This window comes from Andrographis paniculata, unplaced genomic scaffold (genome assembly GCF_009805555.1).
Source record: "Andrographis paniculata isolate CXL003 unplaced genomic scaffold, ASM980555v1 Contig54END, whole genome shotgun sequence".
Lineage (NCBI taxonomy): Eukaryota > Viridiplantae > Streptophyta > Magnoliopsida > Lamiales > Acanthaceae > Andrographis > Andrographis paniculata.
The window spans coordinates 112,618-127,586 of NW_026137589.1; the positions used below are offsets into that span (position 1 = coordinate 112,618).

General features: G+C 36.9%; 2 protein-coding genes across 2 annotated transcripts; both read left to right on the forward strand.

The window, feature by feature from the left end:
- Positions 1-1,648: 1,648 nt before the first annotated feature.
- On the forward strand, positions 1,649-5,094 carry LOC127255761 (O-fucosyltransferase 16-like). Its single transcript, XM_051281479.1, has 9 exons — positions 1,649-2,129; positions 2,241-2,346; positions 2,579-2,655; positions 2,761-2,849; positions 2,959-3,151; positions 3,251-3,441; positions 3,563-3,665; positions 3,849-4,180; positions 4,860-5,094. The coding sequence occupies exons 1-9, from the start codon at positions 1,890-1,892 to the stop codon at positions 5,092-5,094; spliced, it is 1,566 nt and encodes a 521-aa protein (XP_051137436.1). The 5' UTR covers positions 1,649-1,889.
- A 1,332-nt stretch (positions 5,095-6,426) lies between these two features.
- On the forward strand, positions 6,427-10,390 carry LOC127255760 (protein ALTERED PHOSPHATE STARVATION RESPONSE 1-like). Its single transcript, XM_051281478.1, has 4 exons — positions 6,427-7,441; positions 7,601-7,782; positions 9,008-9,231; positions 9,399-10,390. The coding sequence occupies exons 1-4, from the start codon at positions 6,427-6,429 to the stop codon at positions 10,123-10,125; spliced, it is 2,148 nt and encodes a 715-aa protein (XP_051137435.1). The 3' UTR covers positions 10,126-10,390.
- The last annotated feature ends 4,579 nt before the right edge of the window (positions 10,391-14,969 follow it).

Below are 14,969 nucleotides of genomic sequence, written 5' to 3' on the forward strand. Positions count from 1 at the left end.
GAAGAAGCACATCCAGCCATATTTTTTGTCTTGGCTCAAATATGATTTCATGGAGTTCTAGAAAGCAAAAGTTAGTGGCACTATCCTCATTGGAAGCTAAATATATCGCAGCCACAGACAAAACATACGAAGCATTTTGGTTAAGAAGTGTTCTCGCCGACATGCAACAAGTTCAAAAGGAGCCAACGAAGATTTACTGCGACAATATGTCTACCGTGACAACGACAAAATCTTGTTTTTCACGATCGCTCAAAGCACATAGAGCTTCGTCATCATTTCATTCGAGAACTTATCGGTGAGGAGGAAATATCCATGAATTTTATTCGAGCAAATGATCAACCAGTTGATTTTCTTACAAAGGCAATGACGCTGGAGAAATTCAAAAAGTTCAAGATGCGATTCAAAATTAAAAATTAACAAAGTATAGAGATGTACATGTATCTATTAAAGTTATGCATGAATGTAGTTCAAATATTATACATGCATCTAATTAATCATAGATGATCTAGATGTGCCTTTGAACCTATAGATATGCATTCATATTTGTTATTTGTTATCAAGCAAAAAAAATCAAAAAATATATCCTTTAAAACATCATTTCCTAGCCTATTCAATTTGTTCTTATCTTCCTTTTTTCAACATCTTCTATGTGTTGTTGTCATCGACATTATGTTGACTGGTGTGTTCTTTGTCAGCATCGGTCTCTTTCTCAATCTGTTTATTTTTTTGGTATCAATCGCTTCCCAAGTTTTTCCTCTAAACTAATATTTGGAAATCAACTGCTAAGAGACAGAGAAAAACTCTTACTAACAGGCTTCTCTTATATATACAACACTGTACGCAAACGAACTATATGAATATTAGTATTCTCCCTCTTGTAATAAAATATATATATATATATATATATATTTCTTATTTGTTATCATAAAAAGAATAGATTTATTTTTTAATAAAAAATTATATTATTTCTGTCCTACATCAAATAGATGGTTTGAAAATTTATAATAAATTAAAAAATAATAATATTTTAAATTGTATCTATAATAGTATAATTGTAAGCAAAAATTAAAAGATATTTTGATATTAGTATATAATTATTTTTAGTAAAATGGGAAAGGAATATCGCATTAAAAATTCGTAATCTCTTTATCTTACCGAGGGATTATTATGTACCAAGACATCGATTGCCCGCGGGTGTGGTTGACTCATAATAAAATAGTGAATATATATATATATATATATTGTAATTTAATGATACCAAGGCAAGCAACTAATATTGAATTGTACGGTGGATGGATGGTTGGAATTAATTAATTAATGATTAGGGGAATTGCAGTTGGGTTGGTTATCAACTTAAATAAATTTCCACACCCACAATTATTCTTTCGACTTGGTCGTCCTAGTTAGTGTCATCTACAAGAGAATATATTACAAGGCCTCCAATAAATACTTATCCCCTGCTTGCCTGTATTGGATAATTATTATTATTATTATTATTATTATTATGATTATGATAAACTGTGTACTGGCCTCCACGTCCATACATACATACATGATACATACATACCAAATTAATTAATATATAAACCAAAAAATCGATATTTATTGCAATGAAACCTCTTCGATCAGCTTAATAAAGTCAGGCGTCGCTGTCGGGAAGATGGACGACGGACCAACATACACACTTTGGGATTACTATATAATAAAGTAGTTGAGCTGTTGCTTGTGTGGTGTGGTGTGGTGCGGTTTCACCAACATCAACGTAACACACAACGGCAACATGTCTGCATTTATTTGTTTATTTAAATTTAATTAATTTACCCCTCCTCCTCCTCCTCCTCCTCCTCCTCCTCCATCGACTCAATTAGTTGATTTGATGATATCCAAGCATGAACACGAGTAAGGTGAGAAAACGCTGCAGGGAACACCAATTCATAATTAATAATATCAATGTGCAGGATGCAGAAGATATCATCATAGCCATATTCCTCCGACCAATTATCAGGTTCGGCTGCTTCCGCCGCTTGTTCTCTGCCGCCGCCGCCGGCGCTTGCCTACTTCTTCTTTTTGCCTTCCTTTCTCCACCCATCACCACCAATCAACTCCTTGTCGTTAATACCCAAGACTCAGTACGTATATATATATATAGATTTTTGTATATGTATGTTTTTTACAAGGATCAATGATCATGCATGCATGCATGCTAGCTAATTTGGGCCGTTTGAATTGATTGTTTGTAGGCTGTGGAATGTGGAAGCAGCCGCAGAATCTGGAAATATTATTGGGATGGGAATCACCAAATCAATCTCTATAATGGATGCAGTGAAGCTAGCACCAACTTTATACGTACTTTCTGTCATAAAACACGCATTCTATAACCAGTTTAGAATAGTACTAGTGTTGTAATCAATCAATGCAGCCATGCATACATGTTAATTAATTTGGTAATTAATAGGAAGATTCAGCATTGTTTTAATTTCAACTTTATTAAAAACCAGTTAGTTATATAAACGAGGTGGTAGTGTTGCCTGAATTATATATATATATATATAATATACGTATAATATACGTATTGCAGCTGCAGAAGCAAACACAAAACCCAACAGGTTCTTGTTGGTTAGAACTAGTGGAGGTTTAAATCAACAGAGGACAGGGGTAAGTACGTAATTAACTAACAACTTTTACATAATATATAGATATATATATATACATATTCAAAAAAATTCACCATTTTTTAAAACCTTTTGTATGTTTTGGCAGATAATAGATTCAGTTGTTGCTGCGTATATCTTGAGTGCAACACTAGTCGTGCCGAATCTGGACCAAGAATCATTCTGGAAGGATGCCAGGTTAATTAGATATATTATATATATATGATGATGATGATGATGATGATCAAATTTCAGTCTCCAAGCTGACCCTTAATTTAACATATGGAGAGGTTTTCTCGTGCTGCAGCAACTTTTCTGATATATTTGACATGGATTGGTTCACTTCCTACCTGTCAAAGGATGTCAGAATTGTGACACGTCTCCCAGAAGAGGCTTCGGGGAGAGTAGCAACCACACGTGTTCCCAGGAAATGCGATCCCAGTTGCTACTCCACTCGAATCTTGCCCATCTTTAATAGAAGAAAAAATGTATGTATGTATGTATGTATGTACGTATGTATTTCGTGAATTTCAAAATTTTGTATTAATTATTAATTACTTAATTGGGAATGCATACATGATACATCCTCCCTCCCTCAGGTCGTCCAGGCTGTTGAACTTACAAAGTTCGATTACAGGTTGGCTAACCAGCTGGACGTGGATTTACAGAAACTGAGATGCAGAGTGAATTATCATGCTTTGAGATTTACCGATCCCATTCGAAAGATGGGCCAGAAATTGGTTGAGAAGATGAGAATGAAAAGCGACCACTTTGTAGCGTTACATTTAAGGTAGACTCACTTACTCCATCTATATAGACTATAATCTAAGCAACAGCAAGAATTATAATATCAGATAATAAGTAATTAATGTTGCTAACACGGGCGTGTTTATATTTAATATACACGTCAGGTTCGAACCTGATATGCTGGCGTTCTCCGGATGCTATTATGGTGGAGGAGATGAAGAAATAAAAGAGCTTAGCAAACTTCGAAAGAGGTGGAGAACCTTACACGTGAGTATGTCTAAAAAATTAAAGGGCCTGCAGGGAATGTTCTACCTATAACAACAATACAGTTTGAGCTGTTAAATTAACAAACAAATATGAAAAATGAATTCAGGTCTTGTTCACCTTAATTAGCTTCCCTTGTTAGTAACTGTAATTAATGTGGTAGACTGACTAGTGGTTGGGTTACAGAGAAAGAATCCTGATAAGGAAAGGAGGAATGGAAAATGCCCCCTAAGTCCTGAGGAAGTCGGGTTGATGCTGCGAGCACTAGGATTGGGTAATGACGTGCACATATACGTTGCATCCGGCCAAATATACGGAGGTGAAGAGGCGCTCGCACCTCTGAAAGCCCTTTTCCCAAATTTTCATACCAAAGAGACACTGGCCACAGGGGAAGAACTCGCCCAATTTTCGACCTATTCTTCTCGCATGGCTGCATTGGATTTTATTGTTTCCGATGAGAGTGATGTTTTTGTGGCCAACAACAATGGCAACATGGCCAGGATGCTCGCTGGAAGAAGGTACCTACCTACATTCACTACTTTATATATTGCTCAAACTCAAAAAATTGCATTGCATCGAGCATCAATAAAACAAGAAGCTTGTATATAGGTTAATATAAAATAGATTCGAGAAAATCAAATCTAAATTTAAATATGCTAAACTTAAAACTAAATATTTAAAATATCTCAACAATATATATAATTACGGTGCTGACTTTATACTGTCAATAAAGTATTGATTAAAAAAAAATTATTTTTTTGTATTTAAATTTTACTCATATTTTAAAAACTTCATTTCTTTATCTATATATATATAGAAGTTAATTAAAAATTAATAAATTGTTATGTTAGAAGATTGAACAGTTGCTTTCATGAAATATAAATTGTTCGTAGCTTTAAACTGTATTGAATTTAAAGTTTTGTTTTCTTATTGTTTAAATTTTGCTTTCTCAATGTTCAATTACTTTAAACTTTAATTTGTATTGAATTTAAAATTTCACATTCTTATCGTTTAAATTTTAGTTTTTTGCACCTTAAAATTTGTTAATTGTTGCAGTTAATCCTGATCAGAAATAAAATAAAATTAATAGGATGAATTATTCCTAATCAGTATGGTGATGAATGAGGATTAGCTATAATCTGCACCTGATCTGTTCCAATATATATATATATATATATATATACATATCTATACTAGGAAATACTTTGGTCACAAACCTACGATCCGGCCGAATGCAAGAAGACTGAGTAAATTGTTTCTGAAGGTGAAGAATGAAAACATTACATGGGAGGAGTTTGCTTTAAATGTCCAAAAGCTCCAAAGGGGTTTCATGGGAGAGCCTGGACAAATTAATGATAATAATAATGATGCCTACAAGGTGGATCATCAGTTTCACGAAAACCCTTTGGCCTGTATATGCAAAAATTCATAATTAATTAAAGTTAATCTGTGTATAATTAGGGTACCAGATCCAAGTAGCCATCTTGCTATCTATCATGCATAAGAAGATGAGCAGGATGGTATATATATATAGATTTATATATATACTAGTGGATGACATATATAATATTGTTGTACAGATAGCATATACAGAATATCATCTACTTTAATCTGTGTTTTTTAAATTTATTCCCTTTTGTTTGTTCTTTCTTTCTTTCTTTCTCTTTATGGAATTCACTTTCCCAGATTCCTATGAATAAATTAACTAATAAATTAGATGAGGTCGCATGAGTGAGAATGAATATCATAATGGTGGGGATCATAAAGAAGATACATATATCCGATCAATCCTTCGATGGGGGGAATTCAAAGTTGTAGCATCACCACCCCACCCATATTTGTTTTTCATGGATGCATGGGACCTCACCTCACCTGCACAGAATAATTAAAGTGGCCTGTAAGAATTAAGAGATAGTGGGATTATATTCCTTTAAATTTTTTATGTGGCTACAACTATTTTAATTTTTGTCAGTAGTTTGATATCTTCATAGAATCGAATCGTAGTAGTTTGTAAATTATTACAAATTACACATAGACAAAATATCGGATATTTAGACCCATAGTCTCATTATCACAAGCTTATTTCACACCTCTAAGTTATTTTTATAGAACTAGTATTATTTTTTATCGACTCATACATATAGAGTCTTTAATTCTTCTCACATTACTTACCTCCATCTGTAATTTGCTTCAAAAATGACACACATTATGCCAAAAAGATGAAAGAATGTAGCTAGAGTTTATCAATTTTTTTATTTTTTTTAGCAATATGTTAAAAACTAATTAATCTGAAGCTAAACTTGTATATTTCGACAGTTTTTACTAGTCAGTTAAAAATTATAAAATTAAATCATTATTCTTTTTGAAATTTCGAAAAATGTATTATATATCTTTGTATTGTATTCTCACAAATTCATATACTTATATATAAGTTCATCTCTTAAATTAAATATCACATACAACAACAACTTAAATACAAAATATTATTGATACAAAACACAAGTACAAACTAAACGCACTTTTAATGCATGCGCAGGGACTGAACTTATCAATTTTTCCTTTTCTTAAAAAGAATAAACATAAAAAAATTAAATAAAAAAAATAAAGTGATTCATGCAAATTGTATGTTCAATTGGAATTAATGATCCATGCATGATGCATATTATAATTCACCAATCAATCACAAAGTACATTAACTCCCTTCTTGTATCGTCAAATCTCCAGTACTAGTAGTAGTGTCTTTCCACCAGTTTCCTCCATATCGATGGGGTGTGTGGCCTCCAAGCTCGACGAATCTCCGGCGGTTGCTCTGTGCCGCGACCGCTGCTCTCTCCTCGATCATGCCCTACGACGCCGTTTCGCCTTTGCTCAGTCCCACGCTGCTTATCTCCTCTCCCTCAACTCCCTCGCTCTTTCTTTTAATTTGCACCGCCTCTTCATTCATGATTCCGACTCCGACTCCGACTCGCGTGCCCTGCAGCCTGATGAGCTCCCCGGAGCACGAGGTTTAACGAATCTTAATTTCATGAAAACCCCAACGACGCCTTCGCTTCTTTTTACACAACCGCCCATGGTTCCAGAGACTATGTATTCACCTGAATTTTCTGCAAATGATCATAATCAGAATCAGGATTTTGATAATATTAACAATTATAATTACGGTACTGGAGGTGGACTTGGAGGCGGTTCATCTCCGCAGGCTTCTTACAGTGGGGATATTTTGTCTTCCACAGTAATGATGCCTTCAGTTTCGAATGTATCGCCGCCGCCGCCACTGCCAGCAGGAAGCTCCACGTGGGACTTTTTGAATCCCTTTGACAGTGATGAGAGCTATTATCCTGCTAATAATACTCAGAGCCGCGATTCCAGGGACGTCAGGAAGGCAGAGGGGATACCGGATTTGGAGGATGTCGACGACGAAGAGGAGGTTGTGAAGGAAATTCATGGCGATGAGAGGCTTGTAGGAGGTGGAGAAACTGGCATTCAATCAAAGCCTGTAGCTCTGAAGGATGTTCCATTGCCAAAACATAATTCAAGGTCAAGAACAGGGGTGAAGAACAATGTAGTGGAGTACAAGAATGCAAAAGCTGCTCAAGGGAGGTTGAAAGTTATGGCCAAGACCTCCCAATTTAAGCCTCGCAGTAGGTTTAAGCATGACCTTGAACTTGTGAAGGAAATTCAGTTTCAGTTCGAGCGCGCTTCCAACTCCGGAAGTGAGATCGCCAAGTTTCTCCAGGCCGGAAGCCTTCCATACAATGAAAAACACAGCAATAATCAGGGTAAGGATTTGGTTTTCCAAAAAAGAATTTTGTCGAAAACACAAGGATGAATTTCATATAAGTTTTAAATCATAAGTTAAATTGGTGCATACTTTTAGATCATAAGTAATTTCGTTATTTATGTTTTCTTGATTAATCTTCCTATGGCACTACCTGCAGCTTTGTCGAAGCTATTGCATTTACCTATGGCATCATTCCTTCCGTCGCTGTCAAGAGGAATCAACCATGCCGATCCCTCTGTCTTAATTGCAGATGAAGATGTTGAAGTGAGATCAATAAACCAGTCTTCCACTTTGCACAAGCTCTACCTCTGGGAGAAAAAACTGTATGAAGAGGTTAAGGTAAGCTTTGGATTCCTTTGCTTTGATGTTATAATAATCTCTGTTTTCTGTCTGTATCTGCAAGAAGGCATTCATAGATCAAGTCTTGTACAATTTTAGACTTCATGTGATAACTTTTAAGAATTATACAAATTTTGAAGGATTTCAGATAGCAACATGCATTCTAAGGACTATGTGTGAGAAATGGAGACAAACACACACACAAAAAAAAAAAAAAAATCAAAGTCAACTACCATTAAATGAATTTGGACAATCAAGGATGTCATCTAGATAAGGTTGGAATTGCAGGGTTAAACCAGATTTGTATGCGAGGAAATTTAGGCCAATCTTGGAGAAATATTTAATGGCTCCCGAATTTTCTCTTGAAGAAATGAATAATATTTGAATAACAAGGATTTTAGAGGATCTGTTGACCCATGGTCAGATATAATGTTGTAGTAACTCTAGTCATTTAATCGATCTAAAATTTCCTCCCAAAATGTGAATGGGTTTTCGGTAAATTAGGATAATAATAATAAATAAATTTTGAAGTATGGAAATAGCTAACTAATAAGAGTAATAATTCCATCCATGATAAAGAGTCATCTAACTTATGGAGTTTCGTAGTTGGGTTTATTTTCCATTTTTGGACGGTATATAAAGCCCCAAACTTGTAAACACAAGAATATCATTATTACTCTCAGCTCAATTTGTTTTTATTGTTTTCAGTTTATTTCCCTTCGAATTATGTATTTATTTATCGTAATTTTACGATAGATCATCTTGTTATCAGTCGTAATCAGTTCCTAAAAAAGATTTTTTGTTGTTCGAGAGGATATTCAAAATATTGAAAAGAATTTCAGTACCATCCAAGCATTTGGACCAAGTTCTAGGACTATACAAAACCCTGGTAGAGGATTAGACCACTTATTTTCTTGGTGAGTGTAATGTCGCCAGTTCGAACCCCACCCACCGACACCATTTTACTCACTATCTAGTTCGCACTCAAAAAGTAGTGGATCTATTTAGCTCCTCCTGCCTATCAAATTTCTCTCAAACAAAAAAATATCTTAAAATAAAACGAACTAAGGGTTTTGAATATGAGATTGACTTTTAGTGAAATTAAATATAAAAAATAAAACATAACTATTTGATTTGATATTTTTTACAATTTTTTTTTTTAAATCGTAGAAATGAAATAAAATAAGCCAAACCTCTAACACACATACTTATGTTATTATTGCAGGCCGAGGAGAAACTTAGAGTCATTCATGAGGACAAGTCAAGAAAACTGAAGAATTTAGATGAAAAAGGTGCAGAGACTTCCAAAGTTGATGCAAATAGAAGCTTGGTGAGGAGCCTGTCTACAAAGATTAAAATTGCAATGCAGGTAGTTGATAAGATCTCAGTGAAGATAAATAACTTGAGGGATGAGGAATTGTGGCCACAGATACAAGAATTGATTCTGGGGTAAGTATTTGATGAATTAATCCCAATAGAGTATAAATTTCTTACATTTGATAGTTTTACACATCATTTTCTTGTTTCACATAATTGAATCTTGTCTATCATTTATGTATAAACCAGTATAGTTAACTAGATGTCGAATTTTAAAGTCTCTTAGCTTGTTGTTGTAGGTTTAACAGAATGTGGAAGTCGATGATGGAGTGCCATCACAGTCAGTTTCGAGCGATTGGCGAAGCCAAACAATTAGATGTCTTGGCATTCCCAAAGGCTTTTGGTAGTACACAACTAGAGGACACTCGGCAACTCGAACACCTAATTAACTGGACTTTAGGTTTCTCTTCTTGGGTGGGTGCACAAAAGGATTATGTTCGAGCATTGAATAATTGGCTGATGAAATGTCTCCTCTACGTTCCCGAAGAAACTCCTGATGGCTTAGCTCCATTCTCTCCCGGCAGAATTGGCGCCCCTCCGGTGTTTGTTGTTTGTAACCAATGGTCTAAATCATTGGATGCGATCTCTGAAATAGAAGTGATCGATTCCATGCGAGACTTTGCATCAAGTGTCCTGATTCAGTGGGATCAGGCGAAGGCTGAAATGCATCAAAAGATGTCGGCAAATCATGATGAGCAGAAGATCAAGAGCCTGGAAAAGGAAGACAGAAAGATACAAAAGAAGATTCAAACACTGGACAAAAGAATGATGCAGATGATGTCTTCTGTCAACAATGGGAGTGTTGTTTATAAGAGGGAGAGCATTGTAGAAAGCCTGCGCCATGTTTTCGAAGCCTTGGAAAAGTATGCTGCAAGCTCTTTCAAAGTTTATGAGGAGCTGTTGCAACAGATGGACGAGGGAGGAAACCGTGTGGCCAATGACCATCCAAATCCAAAAGCTTCATAGCATCGTTTTGTTGAGTTGAAACAAAACATAGAATGAAGAGTGGTGAAATTAGGGTTTGATCCTTTTATACATTTTGTGTCGTCTAAGTTAATGTTGCATGCACTTACAATGCCTTCATTGCTGGCTGCTTAAAAGATATTTGAGGAGGAATAACAAATAAGTATGTGCTATGCACATTTGGGAGAGGTGAAATGTGTATCGTAATACTAATAATATATGTATTGTTGTACGACTACGTGAAAATTCAGTTTTGTCTTTGATTGTATCTCTCAATTTGGTTTGAACCTTTGTCCCTCCCCCTCCGTACGTATTGCAACATGAAAAATCAATTTTGCCCTTCACTTTATTTGTTAATTTACTTTCTTGTACCTCTAAAAGTTTTCCTCCTCAATGATCAGGTTGATCGATCCAATGTAATAGCAATCCAAACAAATTTTAGTTTTTTTTTTTTCACAACAATGCCATGTACCAACCAAATAGGAATGAGAGAATGAAAAGTTCCAGCGATGCATGCGCAGGTGGTCAAAGAAGACCAATTGAGATGGCCTTTCCGGATTGCGGAAGATCGAATTGCATCTATCATTATGAGGATTGGCCAATTTTACATAATCATTTTGCATAGACCAATTTGTATGTGGTAGAGAGCGATGCCCGATTCCTCAACACATGAAAGGCCAATTCTTCCCGTTTGCAACACAAAAGGCTGATTGTTTCGTCGTCCAATGGCCAAATTCTCAATCTAACTTTTTATCTCTTTTCATGTCCTCAATGTATTTTTTCTCCTTGCATTTCTCTCTTACAACTCATCAGTCATTTTTTTACTAATTTTTTATGTTGAAATTGACGTGGGCTTAGATCTACTATGAGAACTGGCCGATTTAGGAGACTGAAATAATTATGCAGAGGCCAATTTGTATGGTGTGCAAAGCGAAGTCGTATTCATTTCGCTAAGGCCAAAATGTTCCACTTGCCCATATATATGACAATTCAAATCACAAAAATCAAATAGCCACGTCATTAGTTACATTTCACTAGAGTTGTTTAAAATTGGGCCTTTTCGCTTTCCTAAACCTGCTTTCGTTATGATTCTAACCAGCATGGTCACTACGCTTCAAATTTTAATGTTCCCCATCAAATATGGACATTTAATCTCTCTCCCCCCTCAAAAAAAATCCAAAAATGGCATCTAAGGATTCCACACACCAGTTCCCGGTACAAGAGAGTGGCAAACAAATTTTGCAAACAATAGGAAAAACAGGGCATTGATTGAGCCATTCCCGGTGCCACCGCGCTGGAGAAGAAGAAAAAGAAAGAGGATCATGGGCCTCCGCCGGTGGTGCCACCTGCCGACGCGCCGGAAAAGATGAAATAGTAAGGGGGGTCGGGCCTCCGCCTCTGCCGCAGCCTGCCATTGGTGCCGTCGCCTCGCTGGAGAAGAAGAATAAGAAAGAAGGTCCTATCTGTGCTGCTGATGCCGCCGGAGCGGAGAAGAAACTGCCGGTTCCACCCCTTGCCGCCGTCACTGGAGAAGATTTCTGTTTGGATATTTTAAATATTCGGTTTTAGATCAGTAGATTGATATTTTTTGGTTTTATCTATATATTAGATTATTTATATTTGAATCTCTCGAGTCTGTTTTGTATTGGCTATATATAAGCCCTTGATAACTCCGAATAATAGTATATTTTTCCCTTGACAAAATTGTGTATTACTTGAATTTTTATGTGAAAACCATCAATATATCTTATTTATGGCATATTTTATTGAATTATTTCACTTGGTATGATCCAAAGCGCGTCTTTTGAGATTATTAATATTTTTGGCCCATTTAAGCCATGTTTGTGCTCCAAAAAAGCTAAGTATTGAAAGTCAAGCGACAGCGTTTTCCGCTCGGCAAGCGACACTCTTTATGCTCAAGCCAGCGCCAGCGACCAGACATCCACCGCAGCAAAGCGAGAGTGAAACCACTCTAGAAATTTACTAAGTGTTCATCTCTAAACAGTCCAGCCATTTCGATACTAGCCAGTAACAACAACATAACTTGAGCTGCCTAATGCCCTCAAGCTATCCAGGCAAGCGAGGAAGATTTTCGTCCTTACATTCCCAAGCAAGTAAAGGCGACCACCCAAGGAGTTATGGCCAGTACAACTGCTTCAACATAATAACTACCACCAACTGCATAACTGCTCAGCGGTTTGAGCCACTTGTCAACTGCTTGCAACTGTTGTCTTATCTAATTTATAAATAGGATCAGATTTCTTTTGTAAATAAAAAGACTCATATATAGATCGACACTGTTGTGTTCTTAATTTTTCTGCTGCTTTTTTGTTTTCCTAGAGCTCCAACCTTGTAAGGGAAATTTCTAGTTAGAAATGGCCCGAGGAATTGAGATTTTCTCTTCCCCTAGCCTCTCATTTTATTGCTTTATAGTTTAAGTTTACAGCTTTATTTTCTACTTCCTTATTGTTCTTATTATGTAGATCTTTACTGTTTTTCTTTAGTAAGTAAGGGAATATCAAGATTTCTTCATATTCACTTCTCTCCTCATTTCATATTTGTATTCGCATCGTATTCATTAACATATTTTAGGTAGTTCAATGTAGTTAAGTACGCGAGAACCTTATCGACCTGCTTAACTGCTGTTCTGAATTCGATTTTGATTAAAGATAAGTAACTGAAAGGTAAAACCACTAATGGTATCAGAGCTTATTTTTCTCATGCCGTAGATATAGCCTACCAACCCACATTTCTCCCGGTACATTCAACGTGGATTGTACCCGGAGGTCTTGTAATTTTGAGATCATGCCTTTGCAAATTTGTCTCTGAAATTTGTCTGAGATCTTTCTGCTAGCCCGATTTTTCAAAACGGGAAACATTAGCCGCCGCCACTGCTGTTCGCCACCACCCGCTCTCGCCGGTCGACACCACCGCCGTTAGAAGCACCTTGTCGTTGCCGGCCAGCCACCGAAAATTCTCTGCCAACCGCCGCCCATGGATCTGCCACGCGCCGCCAATGGAAATCGCGGAGGAAGAGCTTTTCCGCCCCGCCGCTCTTCCGGCCGTGCGTGCGGGCGCGTGGGGCCACTCCGGCCGCCGCCTACTCATTTAATTCCCTATGTTGTGGTGTGGTTGGTTTTATGATCGTAGTTGATTTCGTTTTTGCGACTGTTCCCGGTTGGGTTATTCGATCTATTCTGCAATATGTTCTATGATCTTTCTGGTGTATGCGATATGTTCTGTTATCTTTCCGATTTTTGCAATGTGATCTATCTGTTGTTTGCGATATGTTCTGTGATATGTCCAATGTTTGTGATCTGTTCTGCAATTTGTCCGGTGTCTGCGATTGGTTCTGCAATATGTCCATTGTTTGTGATTTGTCTGATGTCTACGAACTGTTTTGTGTGCAATCTATCTGCGTTTGACTTTGATTCCATTTAGATTCCTGCCTGCATTCAACTCCGACTCAGAGATCACTTCTCTCACAACGATCTGAAATCTATTTGCTATTTGTCTATTGCTTGTCTGTTGCCTGCATGCGATCTGAAATTTGTCTGCGATCTGCCATCTATCCGTTGTTTGTCTGTTGTCTGAAATCTATCTGTGATCTGTCATCTATCCGTTGTTTTTCTATTGTCTGGGTGCGATCTGTTTGGTGTTTGCGATCTATAGAGTCATGTCATTTTTTACTCTAGTGGAGAGTCATGTCTTTTTCGGCTCCGATAGAGAGTCATGTCGTTTTCGGCTCCGATGCAGAGCCAACTATTTTCGGCTCCGGTGGAGAGTCAACTGCTATTTTTATTTGCATTTTTTGCGTCTATATTCAATTTTTTTTTATCAAACTAAAGTTGGTTTATGTTATACCACTTGAGTTTAAGGGCGGATGTTGATATATTTTAGATATTCGGTTTTAGATTTAATAGATTTATATTTAGATTTGGTCTTATCCTTATATTAGATTACTTATATTTTAGTCTATCGAATCTGTTTTGTATTGTCTCTGTATAGGCCCTTTTATTTTGATGATTAATAAGACAATCTTATTATTTTTCCCTAAAAATTCTAACAATTCCGAGCCCGCCCCCGCCGTTGCATCTTCCGCTGTCGCTGCCACCGCGCAGAAGAAGAAGAAAAAGAAAGAGGAGCATGGGCCTCCGCTGGTGCGCCATCTGCGGCCGCCACACCGGAGAAGATAAAATGGAAAGAGGTAGGCCCTCCGCCTCTGCTGCGGCCTGCCATCGGTGCCGTTGCCTCGCTGTAGAAGAACAATAAGAAAGAAAAGGTCATGCCTGTGCTGCCAGGCCGGAGAAAAAGCCGCCGGCTCCGCCGTCTACCCCGCTACCGCTGCCTACCAGAGAAGAAGAAAAATAAAGAAGTTTTGAATGCTTACATCGCTGCCGTGCCGGAGAAGAGGCCGCCGGTGCCGCCGCCTGCCGGAGAAGAGGAATACTAAAGAGGAGGACGGGCTCGGCCGCTGCCGCCATCGAGTAGTAGGCGGAAGAGAAGGAGAATTAGCGAATATAAACTACAAGAAAAAATCATTTTTATAACAAAAATTTTTTGTCTCTAAATCTATTTTTTCTGTTACTAATGACATTAAAGACGGAAATAAGAATAAAATTACGTTAGCTACGTAGACTTTAGGAACAGAATTCCGTTACAAATATAATATATTTTTTTTGTAGTGATAGTGGAACAATAAAGAGGAGGAGGATGAATCAATGAAGGAATAAATCAATGAGAAAAATTAATGTGGGGTGTTAGGTGAAAGGTGTTTGAAAGGTTTTTTTAAAATTTTATTAGGTGTGTTTACTTGTGAGGTTTCGGTTTTGGGTTTTGATTTTGAA

Bases quoted from the DNA above. Each gene is read 5' to 3' on its own strand.
- LOC127255760 (XM_051281478.1), top strand. From the start codon at position 6,427: ATGGGGTGTGTGGCCTCCAAGCTCGACGAATCTCCGGCGGTTGCTCTG. The intron at 7,783-9,007 runs GTAAGCTTTGGA...TTATTATTGCAG, and splicing joins AACTGTATGAAGAGGTTAAG to GCCGAGGAGAAACTTAGAGT. The intron at 9,232-9,398 runs GTAAGTATTTGA...TTGTTGTTGTAG, and splicing joins ATACAAGAATTGATTCTGGG to GTTTAACAGAATGTGGAAGT.
- LOC127255761 (XM_051281479.1), top strand. From the start codon at position 1,890: ATGAACACGAGTAAGGTGAGAAAACGCTGCAGGGAACACCAATTCATA. The intron at 3,152-3,250 runs GTATGTATGTAC...TCCCTCCCTCAG, and splicing joins GAAAAAATGTATGTATGTAT to GTCGTCCAGGCTGTTGAACT. The intron at 3,442-3,562 runs GTAGACTCACTT...TATACACGTCAG, and splicing joins TTTGTAGCGTTACATTTAAG to GTTCGAACCTGATATGCTGG.